Source organism: Protopterus annectens, chromosome 4.part0 (genome assembly GCF_019279795.1).
Source record: "Protopterus annectens isolate FY-2018-M chromosome 4.part0, PAN1.0, whole genome shotgun sequence".
Classification (NCBI taxonomy): domain Eukaryota; kingdom Metazoa; phylum Chordata; order Ceratodontiformes; family Protopteridae; genus Protopterus; species Protopterus annectens.
In genome coordinates this window covers 423,052,432-423,071,644 of record NC_056733.1, presented here as the reverse complement: position 1 = coordinate 423,071,644, position 19,213 = coordinate 423,052,432, and the positions used below count along the sequence as shown (strand labels likewise).

At 41.2% G+C, this 19,213-nt stretch overlaps 1 protein-coding gene across 7 annotated transcripts in view; it reads left to right on the top strand.

Annotated features, from left to right (window-relative positions):
- Positions 1 to 19,213, top strand: part of MTMR3 (myotubularin related protein 3) — a 2,239,538-nt gene that overhangs the window by 1,456,953 nt on the left and 763,372 nt on the right. For all 7 annotated transcript variants that reach the window (XM_044068370.1, XM_044068372.1, XM_044068373.1 and 4 more), the window contains one exon: positions 18,493 to 18,688. In XM_044068370.1, the coding sequence (XP_043924305.1) occupies positions 18,493 to 18,688 (196 nt within the window). The remainder of the gene's footprint in view (positions 1 to 18,492; positions 18,689 to 19,213) is intronic.

Genomic DNA, 19,213 nt, shown 5'->3' with positions numbered 1-19,213 from the left:
ATTAAAATTTTTGTCATGGAAAACTGCTCTGCTACTAGCAATAACTTCAGCACGAAGAGTTTCAGAGCTACAGGCATTAATGGCAGTGGAACCTTTCATCATTTTTCATCAAGACAGGGTTTCCTTAAGAACAAACCCTACATTTATGCCAAAGGTGGTATCCAGTGTGGCTCTTAACCAAACTATTCACTTGCCAACATTTTATCCAAATCCCCAGAATAAAGGGGAGAGACTTCTGCATTCATTGGACATTCACAGGCAGTTATGTTTCTACTTGGACAAAACAAAAGCTTTCAGGAAAACTGAGCAACTGTTTGTAGCATATGCTGCAGGATCACAGGGAAAGCCTGTTTCAAAGCAAACTATTTCAAAGTGGATAGGACGCTGTATCCATTTCTGCTACATACAACATGGAAAAACAGTGCCTAACAACATTAGGCCACATTCTACCAGGGCAACAGCCACCTCAGCAGCCTTTCTTAGAGCAGTACCAACCAAGGATATTTTGGAAGCTGCAACTTGGAGTTCAGTGCACACCTTTACTAAGCATTACCACTTGCCTCTTTACTCTAAATCCAGAGCAGGCTTTGCCACTGCAGTGCTGCAAGGCCTCATAGCCACTCCAAATCCTTTATAGACCCAGCCACCCAACATCAGCTTCAGGATTCAACCCAAGTGTAATGACTGCAACAGTGAAACACGATGAACATAGTACAGTTTTGTACCTACCATAAATGTAGATGTTCGAGTGTATTTACTGTTGCAGTCCAGGTTACCCACCCTCCATCCCCACTTACTTTGCTGGGACTCATCTGTGCCTTTCTATCCTATACAACTTATATACAACCTATGTGGTGTATTTGCTTGTAGATAAGGGTATTGTTTTTTTATTCACTGTATGTTTTGGTTAGCAATATGTATTGCCTATCTATTTGGGGGCACTTAACATCTGGGGCAAGAAAAACTGAAGAAAATTACGTCGGTTGCATCTGATATACCCCTGGCGCACTGACGTCAGGGAAGAAGCAACAGCAACCAACGCCGGACCAAGACTTTGGAACTCTGGCCGACTGCAGGTCGCCTGCCAGCAGGATAACCCAAGTGTGTAATGACTGCAACAGTGAATACACTTAAACATCTACATTTATGGTAGGTACAAAACTGTACTTTACGGGAATGTATTGGGGAACATGTATATGAGATTAGTAGACGTGATTCTAAAAATGCCTGGGCCAAGCATGTTAAGTATGGTGAAATTCATTTTTTTAAGTTTTTGGTCTTGCAGGTAACAATTCTTGATAAAAGAAAGGGTGATATTTTTAATAGAACTGAATGTAATGAAGCTAAATGGCTGGTGGTGTTGAAATCAGATAGGGCTATGGGTTGAATGATGTGGTACCTTTAAGGCCACATCTAAGATCGCTGATTTGTATTGAAACTTTGAGTGGTTACTTTGTATTATTTTAATACTTTGTATTATTTAAATCTGTTGTCAACTCTGTATTTATTATGATCTGATGAAGCTAACTTAGAGTAGTGAAAGCACTTATCTTGTTTTATTAAAGCCTTCTTTTAGTCATGAGGAGTGTTTCATTTGGTTTTATTTCCTTTGATATGTATGAAAATTGTATCCACTGGATTGCTTATGAATTGACAGTTATTGTTTTTAGCATGTCTGTTATTCTCTTGAGTGTAGCCATGTTGAATGCCGTAAACTCGGTTAACAGCATGCATGTGGGCTGTTAATAGCTCTTCAAAGAATGCCATAAGATTTAAAAGGCAATTTCTTTCCATAGCAGATCTATACTGTTTCGGTGGATGCACTTTGCATAAGCATCACTGTGACCCTCACCAAAAATAGTGGCTAAGGCTCATTATTCTTGAATTGTAGAGTACCTTGTAAATATAGATCAATTATTCTTGATCCTTTGTAGGAAACGATCAGTAATGTCAGTTCCCATGGAACTTGAGTTTTATACTTTACTTTATGGAAACTTCTGTGTCTCCCTGAATTACATATAGCTGAATTGTCAAAAAATGTAGACATTTCAGCCTGTTGACATTTATAAAAATAGATTTTTTGCTGGTTCAAACTCCGCTACTCCCCCTTACTTAAATATACTAACTCCACAATCTCAGAGGAAAGAGAAAACATGCAACGTATCATTGCCAGTGCACAAATGGAACATGCATTGACAGTGATTTTCTATGACAAACTCAGAGCGATGAGCTGAACCCTCATTCATTCATTTAAGGCTCTCGGCTACTGGTGGGGTATCAGAAACAACAGCATCATGACAGGAAGATGTAAAGGAGAAAAATAAAAGGCAAAGCTCTTTCTTTGTAGCAGGTTGGAATTTATCTCCAGATTCAGATAGGAATATCAAAACTAGACTCAGTAAGTGAGGTAGAGCTTTATTGCTGAAGTTGATGAATGCTTTCTTGCACATTGTACCACCTTGCAACAAGTCTGTGCAGCTCAGCAGCACAAGTAAGCAAGAATCAAACATAGTCCCATTGGTGAACAATTTACAGAATGTAATATTATGACCTCCTATTAAGAGAGCAAGAAACCTGTTGTAGGATGCATCTGTATAGCACTGGAAGGGTCCAACACCAAGAGGTTTCCAATGAAAAAAAGGTAAATCTTATATCTGCAATAAATATCTCTGGATGATTAAACACTTTAAACAAACATGCCATTCACTTTCTGATTATCCACTTACTCCACTTCGGGATTGCTTGGCAGGCAGACACTGTCCTGGCTTTTTCTGGCCTCAAGGTACAGGCAGACACTGTCCTGGCTTTTTCTGGCCTCAAGGTAAAGAAAGTAAGCAAAGCATCAACACAGTGAAAAACATAGACATGCACATGGACAGTTTGAAGGATCACCACTTCATCTATGGTGTATCTTTGGGATGTGGCGGGAAAGCAGAACAACTGGTGGAGACCCACTCGGATACAATAAAGATGTGTAAACTCAACAAAGAAATCAACACATTCAAGAACTCAACTGGAGAGCCAAGTACTGTAAGGCTATAGCTCTGACCTGCACACTACTCTGCTGACAATTCAAAGCAAATTCCATTTCACTGTCTGGTAATTTGTCATACATTTGTCTTCCAAAAAGGAAGAAAAGGTTAAAAATTGTTTGCAATGTTAAACCATCATAATCTGGACCCTGTAAACAATGTTTTTGACTATTTTCTAGTGGGGAAAATACAGAAGTGTAACCTGAATGGGGTAGAGCATTCTGATTCCTGATCAAATGTCAAAAAAAAGAGAGAGAGTATGAGTCATAGTACAGTAATCAGTAAACAGGGCATTTCAGATTGAAAAAGGCTAGCAGAGTAGGACCTTCCTTAATTTTTCTTTTAAACTTTAACCTTGAAGTTAAGTGCAGAGATTCTATAAATGAAGGTTCAGTCATCTGTAAACAAATAGTATAGTGAGGACCTGGGAAGATTTCTCCTTCCAAGTACCTAAATTTTCCAGTTAAACTGTTGAGAGATTAGCTATAGCCCTAATAGATTAGAATATTGATAAAACAAAGGAAGACATCTGAGTAAATACAAAAGTATCAGAAATGATGGAGCAGTACTTCACGGCTTTGCAAGGGGAATTTGAAGTTTCCAAATACTGCTGTAATTTTAGTCTATGGCAGTATAATTTGTATTCATAAATGATGTCAGCATTCAGTTTTAGCCGAGTACTGAATCTTGTATGGTACTACAAGCTGGTGTGCAACATTGACTGGGATTGTAAATGTTACAGGATGTTAGCAGTCTTTGAACAAGTACTCTATAGCAAGAGTTTTCTCATCCCTCAAGAAGTAAAAAAAATGATAAATCATAGTTAAAATCTTAAGACATCAAAACTGTTTTATTATATTTGTCATTTTGCCAGTTCATAAGGGTTCCTATTTCTTTAAATATCACTGTTGTGCTGTCAGACCTAGTGACTGAATAGCCAAACCCTCACTCCCTCTTTCTGATTGCTCTGCCTCTAATTGGACAAGTGACCATGTAAAAAAAAAAATCGAGACAAAATGTTTGCCTTTTTCAGAGAAAAATTATGTTCCCAAAACTTCCTTTTTGCACACTACAGATTATGTGCATGTGTGCTTTACTTAGTTAGAAACAAGTGGATAGTAGTCTCTGCTGACATGTTCCTTCTGACATGAATATGAATGCAGAATACCCAAGAGAGGCACAAATGTTTGTGAGCTCTCTGTGACAACCAGCTAATGATCGTGATTTTGTCTGATTTACAGCAAACACTTCGAAAGCATACAGCTTGCAGCTAGATAAACCCAGGCTTCAAAAACAGCCCAAGATCAGATACTTAGCTGCCATTTCCCCCATCCAGGCTTATAGTCATCCTTCCCCAAGCTGAATAAAATTGTCTTAGTCATACTTTTCAGTCACCCAGGCAGCTATTTAAGATGTTATACACAGTACTGTTCTGTGAGAAGTTATTAAAAATTTTTGTGCCCAGCACAGAGCACAGCCTTTTGTTTTTTAGTTAATTCTTTTCCAAAACAGTGAGAACAGTTGCATCTGTCTTGTGGTATCATGGTATCACTTGTGTCTTTGTGTAGGCCTTCCTAATTCTTCTTACACTTACAGTTGGTTTGATTCTCTTTCTGTCCAAAACTGGTTTCATGGCTTCAGCAACCATAAAAGCCTCTTCAGAACATTCACAAAATGGTGGTAGTGATTGTGGGGGCTTTGTGCCAATAAAATCATGAAGGTTTCTGCATGCAAAAAAAAAAAATAAACAATCTCCTTTGCTTTTTACTGTTTTATGACAAGGAGTTAAACATTCTGTTTCCTTCAAGTCTCGCCAGAAAACTTAGTCCACAAGTACTGTAGAGTCCCCTTTCTTTAGAGACATCATAGTTTTTCCATCTCATGGATAAAATGCTTTCTTAGGCTTGTACCAGTTACATAGAGGAGTTAGACTGTTAACAGCTAAGACAACCTGAGTTTGAATGCAGCCTGGGTGCTTGACAGCACAGGCAAGTCTGGATGGCCATGTCCTTTCCTTGGTGGAATAAGGCAGAGAACCACATGTACCTTTCCTGTCTATCCTTGGAGAAAGGTTGATTGGGAGTAGTCATTCTGGGGGCAGACTTTCGGCCACCAAGCCCCAGAGTATGGTGGTGGTTCTCATTAGCAAGAGGGTGACAGCATGCCGTCACATAGGGAGGACATTGTCTTTCCACAGTGACAAGAGTAGCTCATTCCCTGACCCAAGGGGTGGGGTTAAATTGATTCTAAAAGGATCTTTCTCTTTGCCAGAATGTTGATAAGCACATATATCTGATATCTGCCAGGATAATGGGCTCTGTGGACAATTGTTGTCCCACCAGATCTGAAGGATGCAAGTCCTTACAAAGGGGCTAAGTCCACTTGGGTGAAGCTTGATTGTTAGCATGGTGGAGGGTAAAGACGTATAGAAAAAAAATCTAATCTAAGCTATGAGATGCAAGTTTTGTCTTGTCTGCCCCCATTATTCTAGCCCTAATGCAAAATGTAGGTACTTCCTTGTTATAGTGGCCCTGGCGGGATTACATATGTTGTGTTATAGTAAATGAACTTTTGCATCATCACTTCAACAATGTCCTTTGAAAGACAGGAAGGTAGGAAATATACTATCATAACAAGTCTGTTTTTGGTAGTAAAAGCACAAAAGAATGGCGTGTAAAACAAGTGTTTGTTGTAGGGACTCTGAGCACTTGATGCAGCCATTTATTGTTCAAAAAAATAAATACCAAGGTATTTTAAAGTAAAAAGACCATCACTCCATCAGTATTTTGAAATGTTGGAGTGATGTTGGACAAGCTCTAATGTGATGGCCTGCTGTGAAATGTTTCTTCATTTCTAAGATCTTCATGGTTAAAAAATAATCATTCTCCTGGAATTTCTGTCTGTATTTGACAATCTGTTTATATAAAATCTTCAAAATAATGTTGGTCAACTGTATCAGACAAGCATACAACAAAATGCTCGCAAGTAAAAAAACTTGGGGGTTTCAGTCTTCCCAACATGCACTTCTTACCTTATTGTTAGATCAAGTACAGATTGGAAAATTGTCTGTATAACACAGCGCAGTAAAGCTTGGGGGCCTGCCTATTTCGTCTAAACCCTGGTGCAGAACTCTTCAGATCTTAGGAAACTGCAGCCCTCTTGCCTTACCCTTTTTTACATACATAATCGATCTTAAGACCTGAATGCAACTGTGACGCTCGTGGCCTGGCCCAGCAATCAAGGAGCCTCAGTCCTCTCCACTAACACCAGTGAGGGGCGTCTCGTATAGGAGGAAAGGATAACAAATACACACAGTAAAGTGCAATTTCCCTTAAGAGCACACAGAGATCAGAGTCAGCCAAGGGCTGGTTGCTCCCTTGCTCTCCAGGTCCCCAGTAAGACTCCCCGCTGGCACAGCTATAGGGTCCAGATCTCAGCCTAGTGTTCAAGCTAAAACCTCCAGCACCCTTTTTGTCCAACCAGTGCTTTGTGTCCCTGCCCAAGTAGCTGACACACACACAGACATGCACACACTTTGAGAAGAGTTTATACAACCACACAGACACTCCTGGGAAAGGCTGGCACAGGTTCTCCAACTGTGCCCCTTTTTCCCAGACTATACGGTAGTACCAGCTGCCACCACCCACTAATTATCAGCTACTCAAAGGCCCTTAAAAGGGTGTCCAATTATTACTGTGCAGTATTAATATCCAATTGGTAGTATAACTAAACAGTCAAGGCTTATTAGAGTGACTTGGTACAGGATCACTATATACATACAGTGTACTCCTAGAGCTCAACTTATCTCTACACAAAGCAGCCACAGTTGAAAGGTTTTAAAATATTTAATGATAAATAATAAACAAGTAATCTCTGTGGTATCCCCAAAGTCTCAAAATAACCCACTAAAGTGTAGTGGGTCTAAAAACAAAACAGTGTAAGAAACTTCTCTGTGTGGAAGATTTTCAGTCCATATATTTCTAGTTAATCACTGTATATTAATCAGATCAGACAGTAGTAGTAGAAGTAGCAAAATATATGGACTGAAAATCTTCCACACAGAGAAGCTTCTTACACTGTTTTGTAATAATAAATAATAATAACACAAGACAATACTTTTTACTACACAGTGCTAGTCAAGAGTTCAGAGATCACAGAGAAATACTTAATTCAGTAGTACAGTTCTGACATCACAGAAAAACACAGTCTAATATTTCTAGTTTCTAGCTATTTCGAAGAGAAAACACAAGTCTAAGATAATCTTACATATAGAGCAAAGGCAGAGTGTTGATGAGTTGGATGGTCAAGACAAAAATGCTTAATGCTGTCTGATTCTTGCTGTTTTTAAAATCACATTCCTGGTTCATGTTACATCATTCTTCACACTTCCCTGGGTTCCCAGGCTAACAGAAACTGCATTTACATTCTTCACCTCTGGGCAGAGACCAGAGCAATAAAGGACATTTATGCATGCAAATTCTGGCCATTAACTCTGGCCTTAAAACAATAGCAAGAATTCCTTCATGTAAACTGGCCAGAGCCGTGTTTACGTCAAAGGGTCACAACATGCTTTACTTGGTCAGTAGAGTGCACTGTTACATTTTTTTTCAGTTCCACATGTAACACTATTTTTACCATTTAAGACAGCAAGCATGTGGTTTACAGTAATATTTACAGATGACAGAATTATCTCCAAAATTCTATCTGGCTAGGCTGGCAGCCTTTACCCATCTTCACAGTAACATTTTAACTTGTATTTGTACCATGTCATATCCATTTTCAAGCGATTGCTTAAGTTATCGATACCAGTTGTTTCTTCTTTGTTCCCTGTTAGTTTGAAACTTTCTATATATACAAAGTCTTTAGCTCGGGGAATTAAATGGGTAACACTGGAAACTTGCTGCAGAAGTTAATTTACTATAGCATAACATACGTAATCCCTCAGGGGCCACTATAATAAGGAAGTACCAAAATATGTTGTGCTGCCTCTGTCCTTAACCGATCTTCCATAATCTCCCCCATTTGTAATGCACATTTTATGAACTGCATACGTTTCCCATTTTTATCCGCCTAGGCACATGTGAACTTAAGTACCCCCCCAAAGCACTTGTCATGCAAGTGTTTCATCATGGATGTATTGCTGCTAAAGTAAACACTTGATTGGTGTAATCAAACAATATATGCCTAAACTCCTTTTTCTTCCCCAGGGGCTGATCATGAAGTGCCTTTTAAGGTGGTTTTAAACAGTGTGTGATTTCTGAAAATGATATTTTCAGTCCTTCTCTGATTGTCTTTCATTGAAGGAATTTTCCTTGTTTGTCTGTGGCAACTGATGAAGTAGTTGTCCAGCCTTACATGGGTGAGTTGTACTAATGATCAGAGCAGAGGCACAAACTTCGTTTTTGCATTTCCTTGACATGTAGATATTCTCAAGCATCATTTTACTGCAGCAGCATCTAACTCTGGTTCAGTCTGCCTGATGGGATCAATTTCATTTTAAAAGTCTTAACTATTAATCAGGAACAGAGTGCTTATTTTCTGTTGACAGCAGAGCTGCATCTCTACAAGATGGGTAGGAGTAATGTCAAGCCAAGGGTCAATTCCAAAGCAAGTGGAGCAGTTTCTGAAAACTGCTCTAGACTCAGTATTATGCATGACATTTCTTTCATTGTTAAGAATACAGGAAATTACATCCTTTTATGTATTACTTGCTGTGTCAGGCTTCAGTGTGATACTTCTCTAGGCTTCTGGAGTTCACATCTTGTATGCTTTGACATTTCTAAATTCCACTCTATATATCAAGATTGCACATGTCTACAGAGTTTCATCAAGGAGTATAGGACATAAACATCATAGTTTATTCATTTCTGCATAAAACCCATTATTTATTATGAGTCCATATAAGCTCTGAACATGTGTACTCAAAGAAAATGGAAATTTGTCCAAATATGCAAAAATCAAAAATAGAGTTTTCTCCCACTTGTACTCCACATACATCTGTCTTACTTGTTTATTCACTGTGAAGTCACTCCAACTCTTTGGAAGAGCAGTCATTTATAAAGCATGTAAATAATGGTCAAACTTTCTCCACCACCTGTTGACTTAGTTGAATTAATAACATTTCAAACTAACACATCACTACAAAAAGTAGCAAGCATTCATGTAAAATGTAGGCAGCACCACAAGCTGACACACAAGCAGGTTAAGGTCAACCATACAGCGCAGTGGCTGTTGAAAAACTTGTGTGTTCTAACTAAATTTCACTGGAAAACCTGAAGCCATTTGTTTCAAACATAAAGGAGTATGGTGTACACTCTGCTTGAGTACCCATTTCTGATCTGTGTGCATTTAGAGATTGTGGTCTTTGAGTACAGTTCCATATCAGCTTGAAAGGAGTGATAATATTGACTCTACAAGTTTTCAAGGCTAACCTAAATTCAGGTCCATTACAGACAGTGATATGGTAGTTCAGAAATTCTGAAAATAATGAGAAGGGGGGATATGAGTTTACCCCCCCATTCAGTTGAGCACAGAACATTTTAAAGTTTACTTGTTCAGACTTTTATTGCAAGCAAGAATGCTCAGATATTTTAAATGTGCAATAAACTTGGCTCAAGAATGTGAATTGGACAGATGTTTTTTTCCTGCACATAACTTCATAGTGTTTTTATTTATTATTGTTTGGGGGGGTGCTTAAGTTTATAAATAGGATCATCCATGAGAACAGTTAGAAAAGGTCACAAAGTTGAGATAGTCTGCTTTGACAAGTGGCTTACAGTTGCACTGGAGTAACTAAAGTGAAAATTGTATTTTCAGAATCAGAAAGCCCACTTTACATGATGAGAGAGCGTAATTACAACAAAAAGAAATGGTAGAAAAACCTTTGCACATGATTAAGGCTAGTCTTGATGACAAAGGGTAGACACAAATTTAAACCAGGGTGATCATACATGTCCCTATTTAATTTGGAAGGTAAACCTGATTAACTACTTAAAAGGTGGCAAGAACGTTTGTTTGCCTGCTTTATAGGTGTATATGGCTAGGCATCTTATGGGACCCCATGATAATTTGCTTAGTATGTTCCTGTATGATCCTCCATGATTCCTGTTACCACTCCAGCTTACTTCCCCCTCATTTCTGCTTTTCAGAACTTGTTTCAATCTGTCAAAAATTCATTATTAGTATTATGCTTCCATGTAAAGAATGTTCTCATACTATTCTGCTGCCTCACATTGTACATTTTATTTTTATGAGTTGAACATTTTATTTGTATGTGTTGGGAGGGTGGCCTAATGGTTAAGGTGTTTGCCTTACAAACACAAGGTGCAGGGTTTGAGTCTCACAAGGGATAATTGGCTAGGCTTAAAATGTCTCGCAAGGGCAGTTAGCTTAGTACTGACCTATGAACCTATGAACCTTTTATTTTCATTACTTTCCCATGGATTTGTACTTTTGCTTTCAGATGCATTTTTCTTCACTGGATGAGTATCTTATGTTGCTTTATTTTTCTTTATCTCATTTTTTTCCCTCTACATTGCATTGTTAATTTTTATATTCTTTGGTTATACAATTTTTAGTATGTAATGTCATGTTAATTCTGTATCCTGGAACTTTTCTCCTCGGGTCTCCATGGAAAATGGGCTTTATGGCTCAGTTGGACTAACCCGGTTAACAGATGGCAAATAAATAAATAAAAGTATGTTAGTCTTGCTAAAGAAAATTGCATATTATGTTGTACACTTATTTCTAGACACAGTTGTATTGAAGACCTTATTGAGGCTGAAAGCACATTCACCATATCAGCGTTTATCGAACATCAAGTATCCCACCTAACTTGATGTTAACCAGTTTCCCCTTTTCTGTTGTCTCTTATCAAATCACAGATTAAGTCCTTTTCTCCCTCCCTGAAAATGTGACGACTTCACCCTGATATTTTTCAGTCTAGGAGGTTTAAAGAATTTATCCTACTCAAAGTCTTGCGTGCGTGAATCTCCACTTAGTGCCTCATGCCACCAAAAAAGAGCATCCCTGTATCTTCTTGAGTGATGCAAGTGGGTATGCTGTACTTAAATGATTGACCAGACTAATTAAGCTTGTCTTAATCGCCATTTGTTTTTAAGTCACAGATTTGTCCAACTCACTATTGAATCCCAGAATTGTGGGCAGAGTTTGCAGTCAAACATCACTGACTGTAAACTCCACATGAAGTCTAGAGATAGACTTCTCGTTCCTTGGTCATCAGGTTTGAAATTACTTCCCAATTTCATTAACAGTGCCATTCTTATGCAAGCTTCTCAGTGACCTGAAAACTATGTTACATTTCGGAATGCTTTTTGCATGTAAGCATTTATTTCCTTTTTAAATTTAGTTTTGTATGCTAAATGACTTTTTATTTTGCTTAGCCCAGATGTATTCATTACATAGTAAATATGTTTATAAAATGACCTTTAACATGTTTGAAAGGTACAGGAAGAAGATTTTAATAAAACAAAATAAAACAAATCTGAGCTGTTTTCATTCCTTCTGCAGCACAGATGGAATTTTGTCAGAACTATTTCACATTTCCATAAAAGTCCACTTGGACATTTATTGTTTGAATAGTACAGATTTTTACACTAGACTATAATTAAAGGAATTAAGATTTTTGACCCTTATGGTGGCAGCTAACAATCTCCAAGGTTTAAATAAAAACATTAACATAACGTATTTAAAAAAACGTCCTCATTCTTTTACATTTGTATGTTTTACATTTTATAGAATGCAGGTGCTTTTTATTCCAAGTGTGTCTGTCATTGTAAAAAAATGTGAATTGCCAGCAGTCATGGCTTTTTTATATCTGTATCGCATGTTTTTGATTTGTAGAAAATTATACTTTGAAGTTCATTTTCTGCTTCCTAAGAAATGAACTCACTCAGCTTTGTTTTATTTCAATTGATGTCTCATTCCTGTAGCTCTTAAGTATACTTTTTATTTTCCTGTTCAGTATAAGTTGATGTACACTTGCCCTGTGTTGCCCATATCATTCCTGGAAATGTCAAGACTGGATCACTTTAACGTTCCTTGTTAACATTTCACTAAATAAAAGTTTTCATGTTATGTTGTCCCATCTTGCCATCGTTCTTGCTGGTTGGATTCGGAGCCGATCCTCTGCTCCGACTTGGCCGATTTACTATAGCTCGAGAGCTTTTACTGGCTCAAGGCTAACCCCTATCCCAACATGCCTAGCGGTAGCTACCCAGATCTCGTTTGCCGCTTGCAATGTCGAGATTGTGACTACTGGCTCAGGCTAAGTACTTTGTTCTTTTTTCACTATATTGTTATCCTTCTCAAGGTTTTGTTGTTTAATAAACTTGTTAGAGCTTATACTATCCCCTCTTAGTCTAACGACCTCTTCCTCTTCTTTTTGTGGATGTTTTTGGCCATTGTTTTCTCCTCAAGCCTTGCATCCCCCTTCGAGCCCGTTTAAATTAGGGGGTTCTTCTTTTTCCCCACCCTTTCTGGGATAGCTGTTTAAGTTAGAGGTTGTCCTATTGAGGGAGTCGTCATTTATGTTAGAGGCTCTCTTCCCCAAAAAAGTTTTTCCTTTATTGTTGTTTAGGCTAGCCGTTACAGCCTTGTAGTTAGTTGTTGTGTGCTTTTAGCTTATAGCTTTGTTTTCTAGTGCTGTGAAGAATTTTGTTCTGTCAATTATCCAGTGTGTCAAAAGAGTTGAAACCCCTGGATTCAAAAAATGCGACTCGTGTTGCCAAAAAATGTCCCTTACGGATGGGCACATAAGTTGTGTATATTGTTTAGGGGCTGTTCACCTGCTGTTCTCATGCTCGAACTGTTATGTTTTCAGTTCTAGAGTCCTGCAGGAGAGAAAAAAATCAATTAATTTTGCGTGGCCTCCTGAAGAAACCTCAAGATTTTTTGTCTCTGGGTCCTCAGCCAGCTAAAGTGTCCGAAAAACACACTAAAGCCATTGGTTCCGAGTTCGGAACAGACAAAATCCACTGAAAAACCTTCAGCTCTGTCGGTTCCCAGCGTTGGCTCTGACAAAGCTAAGTCTCTGGCGGCTCCATCTGTGTCCTCGGAGCCGGTCCGGACCCATAAGAGAACAAGGTCTCCTCCTTTGGAGCTGGTACGCTGTGCTCCACAATCTCCTTTCCTGCAACCTGGAGCGGGCAGTCACCAATCGTCTTCACACTCCTCTCGGTCCTCCAGGCTTTCAGATCACGATGTGGAGAGAGTGGTCAGTAGGCTGCTCAAGTCACAGGCACTTGCTAAATTCCTATCGAGCTCAGCCCATAAGTAATTGGTTTCTTCGGCCCATCCATCTTCTCCATCGGTTCTTCCTCCGACTCTCTTGAGCTCAGAGCCAAAGTGCATGGAGGTCGTGGTGGTGGAACCATCGGCTCTGGTTACTTTTCCTTTATCGGTTCTGACACCTGTGCCGATCTCCTCTCAATGTCTCGGTCCATCGAGGGATCTGGGCGCCGAAGCTCTCTTGCCGGCTCCGAGGGAGGAAGTGGCATTGGACCCTTGTCCGACCCCGCTCTCCCTCTCGGAGCTTTGGCGCAGGTGAGCTCGCCTCCCACATCAGCCTCGGAGCCGTCGCTCTCAGTTTGCAGGAGATCTCCGGCCTCTTCAGAGCCAGAGGCTCCTTCGACTCGCGACTGTGGTGCCTTTGAGGTGATGAGCGTGCTGTCTCCTGAGACTGCTCCACCCTCAGCTCCATTGGCTCCTTCTCCCTCGGTGCCTGTGCCTGCCTTTGACCCTCCTCCTGCCCCCAAGCGTAGGGAACCTGTTCCTCAGGACACATCATCGGGCCACCTCACCTCTTCCGAAACCTCCCCCGAACATTCAGAGGAGGTCCCTCAGAAGAAAAGATGTAAGAGGAAGCATCTAGACTTCCCTTAGTCTGTCGCTTCAGACACAGACTTGGATGAATTGGAAAGGTCCCCACGATCCCCCTCTTGAGGATGTCTCCTTTTCAGACATTTTGGAAATCCTTAGAGGGGTGGCTGTAAGTCCCTAGCCCCTTCTGAGAACGTGTCCGTCTACCTGGATTGATTGGTTTCCCGACCCTCCACCTCTTGGGTGTCTCCGCCCTTTGACCCACTTTTGTCTGTAGTGAGTCGAAAGGCGTGGAGCGCTCCAGAGACCATGGAACCAGTTCCGAGGAGACAGAATAAATTTATTACTACTCCCGAGGAGAGGTCCTTCCTTTCCAAACGGGTCCCTGCTGATGCCATGGTGGTAGCAGCCACTAAGAAGGAACTTGTGGAAACTTCATCTGTCCATCCGCCGAACAAGGAGTCTTGTATGATGGACAGGTATGGGAAGTGTATGCTTTCTACAGTGACCTTTACTCTCAGGTCGCTGAACTACTGGTCACACTACACACAACTTCAGAGGGATCTCCTGAAGGAGCTAGGCGATACCCTGCAAGATCTTACAGCTGAGAGAGTTGCAAACAGGGCGGCTTCTCAGCTTGCGACCTTGACCTCGGTGGTTAACTCCTCCATGAGGCTCATTTCTTATGGGGCAGATGGCACGAGTAGGGCAGCAGGTACCGGAGTAGCTTTGCGGAGACACTCCTGGATGTGCCTTTGTCAGTTTGCAGAACCTTTCAAGTCTTCATTTACCAATACACACTTTGATAGCTCGTCCTAGTTCGGGCCTCAGATAAGAGACTCTCACCACGTGTGAAGAGGATGGCAAGACTCTCTCTACTGTAGGAGTCCATGTTTCCACTCCACCTAGACCCTATCCTAAGGGTCAGAAGAGTGGAAAGATGTGGTTCCAAAAATCCCAGGGAGCTTTGCCTGGCACAGGTGGAGAATTTTTCCCCCAGGGGCAGAGGGGGAAACAATGGAAGACACCACCCTAGCGACAGAGGGGATCGGCAACAGCAGGGTGACAGAGATACGTTCTCTGCTAGACCCTTCCAGCACTCCTGAAGGGAGGCCCGACTGTCCACCTCTGGAGGCAGTTGGGGGTAGACTATCATTGTACCCAGCAGCCTCGCAAACTATCACAAGAGAAACATGGGTACTGTCTGTAATATCCAGGGGCTGCAAAATTCCTTTTTCTCAGTTACCCCACTCAAAAGAAAAACATTCTATTCCAGATGTTCCACCCAGTCTTCGGGATCATGCAATCCTAGAGGTACAAAGATTGCTAGAAAAAAGAGCCATCCAAGAAGTCCCCGCAAACCAAATCAGATCTGGAACCTTACTCAAGGTTCTTTTTAGTTCCAAAAAAGACAGGGGACTGGAGAACCATTTTGGATCTCAGCAAGCTAAACAGATCGGTAAAAAAGACGAAGTTCCGGATGGTAACACTGCAGTCCATTCTTCCCTTCTTGGGTCAGGACAACTGGATGTGCTCCATAGATCTCCAGGATGCGTACTACCACATAAAAATGGACAGACAATCCAGGAGATACCTACGCTTCCGGCTGGTAGACAGTCATCAGTTCAGAGCCCTGCTCTTTGGTCTCATCACAGCCCCCAGGGTGTTCATCAAGTGTATGGCACAGTGGTCACGGCTCACCTGAGGCATCTAGGATTCCAGGTGTTTCCATATCTAGACGACTGGCTCCTCACTACTACCACCAAGCATCAACTGATCAAAGCACAGGACTACACAATCCAAACTTGTTCCCAGCTAGGGATCACCATAAACTACGAAAAGTCTGCCTTGTTGCCTTGTCAGCCTAATACCTTTATAGGAGCAGAGTTAAATACAAGACGCATGATAGCAAAACTGTCTGAAGACAGGGTGTCAACCATTCGTCAGCAAGTTTTGTCTCACATAAAGAAGACGAGACTTACGGTAAGAAAAGTTTTACAAGTCTTGGGCTCAATGGCTGCTACAATTACACTAGTTCCTTTGGCACACTTCCACATGCGAATTCTGCAGTGGCTTCTTTTTGCTCAGTGGTCTTTCCAGGATTTACCAATGTCACACATGACCTTGATCACGGAAACTTGCAAAAAGGACTTAGTATGGTGACTTGTCTCCCCCCACGTGACTCTGGGCAGACCCTTTTTAGACCCCCATCCTGTAGCCACAGTGACCACGGATGCCTCCCAGATAGGGTAGGGGTGCATTATCTGGGACAGACTGTCCAAGGAATGTGGCAACCTCACGAGTACCATTTGCACATCAGTATTCTAGGGATGAGAGCGGTGCTTCTGGTCGTTGCAAGCACTTCAAGACTCTCTACCTACCAGGACCATTGCAATTCAGACAGACAGTATGTCAGTGGTATGGTACATCAGCAAACAGGGCGGAACCAGATCTTAGCCCTCATGTCGGGAGGTGTTTTGAGTATGGCAATGGGCGTTGTCTTCCCAACATTTTCTGATTGCGATGCACATTCCTGGAAAATCCAACGTGATAGCGGACAGTCTCAGCAGGGCTATCCTCATGCCTCATGAGTGATCTTTGAAGCAAGAAGTTGCGGACTTGATTTTTCACAAATGGGGCCAGCCATGCTGCGATCTTTTTGCCACTCTTAATAATTGCAGCAGCTACTTCGCCCTAGTCTCCCCTCCAGGACAGTCACCCAGGGATGCACTTGTTCACAATTGGCCTCCGGGACTACTCCACACCTTTCCCACGTTTCCCTCTAATTCCAAAGGTACTTCAGAAAGCAAAGTTGCTGGGTTGCAAACTCATCCTCATTGCTTCTTACTGGCCTCGTCAGATATGCTTCCCGTTTCTTCGCCATCATCTTCAGCTGGAGCCTTGGATACTGGACCCAGTTCTGGACTTCCTGATGCATCAGTAGGGTGGGCTTCATCCTTCCCTACAAACTCTCAAGCTGACTGCTTGGTTCCTCCACTTCCAGTCTTAGCCAGACTCCCAAACATTTCCCCGGCTGTATAACACATCCTAGTGTCCTCTCACAAGCCCACTACCAGGAGGATTTACACTAGCAAATGGAAGAGGTTCTCTTATTGGGTGAAGAGTAATGACATTGATTCCTGTTCACAAGATTCTTAATTTTCTGGCCGAAACCTTCGAAAGAGGGGCAGCTGCAGCTACTGTTGGGGTCCAACTAGCTGCCATCTCCTATTTTCATGTATGAGACTTGGGTTCTAACATCATGTCCCATAAGTTGTGCAGAGCATTCGTACAAGGTACAACCCTTTTACGGCCCCGGTAAGAGATCCCCCCCCCCCCCCCCCCGGACCTAAACTTGATTTTAGCTTCTATGGTTCTTCCACCTTTTGAACGAGCAGCATCTTGTCTCCTGAAATTTGTATATTGGAAAACCCTCTTCTTCGTTGCTATAACCCCAGCTAGATGGGCTTCTGAATTACATGCTTTGTCTATTCTCCCGCCGTATCTAATTTTTCACAAAGATACTCTCTCTTAGGACCAATCCTTCCTTCTTGCCAAAGGTATGTTCAAAGTACAACTTAAATCAATTCATTGAGCTTCCTGTGTTCTTCCCCAATTACGGCAGCAAGGCAGAGTATAGATTCCACCAATTGGATGTTAATAGACAATTACATTTTTATTTACACAGGACCAAGCACCTTAGAAAGTCAGACCAATTGTTTGTATTCTTGGCTGACAATAAACAAGGTTCTCCAGTTTCAAAAATGACCTTATTAAAATGGCTGTCGGACACAATCAGTTATTCATATGATTTGCATAAAAAGACACTTCCAGGGAAGGGCCAGAGGGCACTCAACCAGGGCCTTAGCCACCTCTGTAGCCTTCCAAGCTAAATTGCCTTTAGATTCAGTCTGTGCAGCAGCAACAAGGGCAAATCCTCATACCTTTATCCCTCATTACAGAGTGGATGTGGTCTCCTGGAGTAGGGCATCCTTTGGTTCCACGGTCCTGAAGAGTTTGTTCCAGTGAACCACCCAAGAACCAGGTGCTGGGGACTTGCTCCCAACCAGCAAGAATGAAGGTGAGATGGGACAACATAACTTAAAGAAGTTATGTACCTACCATAACATTCCATGTTTGTTGTCCTTCATCTCGCCTTCCTTCTTGCGTCCTCCCCTCCTTCCCCCTTCCTGGAGGTTCGAGAGGAGTTCCTTTATTGGTTACACTGGCTGAGTTTCCTGCTGACATACCAGGTTAGTTAACCATGCCTTGTTTTTCCTCTTTCCTTCCTATCTTAAATGTTTAAGAGCTTAGTAAAATTTGTTTTTTTACTATGTATGTCTAGTGTGGGCTATTACAAATGAGATCTGGGTAGCTACCGCTAGGCATGTTGGGATAGGGGTTAGCCTCGAACCAGTAAAAGCTCTCAGGCTATAGTAAATTGGCTGAGTGGGAGCTGATCCTCGCCTCCGAACCCAACCAGCAAGAAGGAAGGCAAGATGGACAATAAAAATGGAATGTTAAGGTAGGTACATAACTTCTTTTTATGCTGCATTGTCCATATTAATATTGTCCTTTATAAAAATTTCCATTATGCTTTGTCTTTATTATCCTTTTGCAGTTGGCTGTCTGCACTAGAAAGTACAAAGTGGCTGCAGCACCTGTCAGTGCTGCTCAAGTCTGCCTTGGTGGTGATCCATGCAGTAAACAGAGACCATCGACCTGTCTTGGTACACTGTTCTGATGGGTGGGATCGCACTCCACAAATTGTTGCCCTGGCTAAACTACTGCTGGATCCATATTATCGGACAATTGAGGTCTGTACACATTAGTTGTCACTTTTTCTGTTTTGCTTTTTTTTTGTAAATTTTCTTCTTATGGTCAGGACTTTTTTTTTTTCTTTTGAGTTATTACATTGCAATTTCAGATGGTCTTATTTTGGCCAGCCTGAGTTTTAATAGAGTTGCTCTGTCAGATGAGGAAGAAAAATAAGTTGAAAATTAAGTAAATGCACTTCAGCAGATGAAGTTTTAGGTGGAAAAAATATATTTTGTTACATGTCTTTTCCCAAAGAGTGACCTGTGAAACTATTTTATTGATCAGATATTACATCATAGTCAACCAGCCATCAGATGCAGAATTACATGTAGTTTACACCAAGTACCATGCCATTCCCTCCGTTTACTGATTTATATTGAAAAGGAAGATGATTTCGCCAGCCCTACTATGTCAGGGTTTCTTTTCATTTATTTTTATTTCCACATTAAGTACATTCTCTGAGAGCAATGCTTAAACTTTTCACTGTTTAAGCTCAAGAGAGTTGAGAGCTTGGTGATGGATTT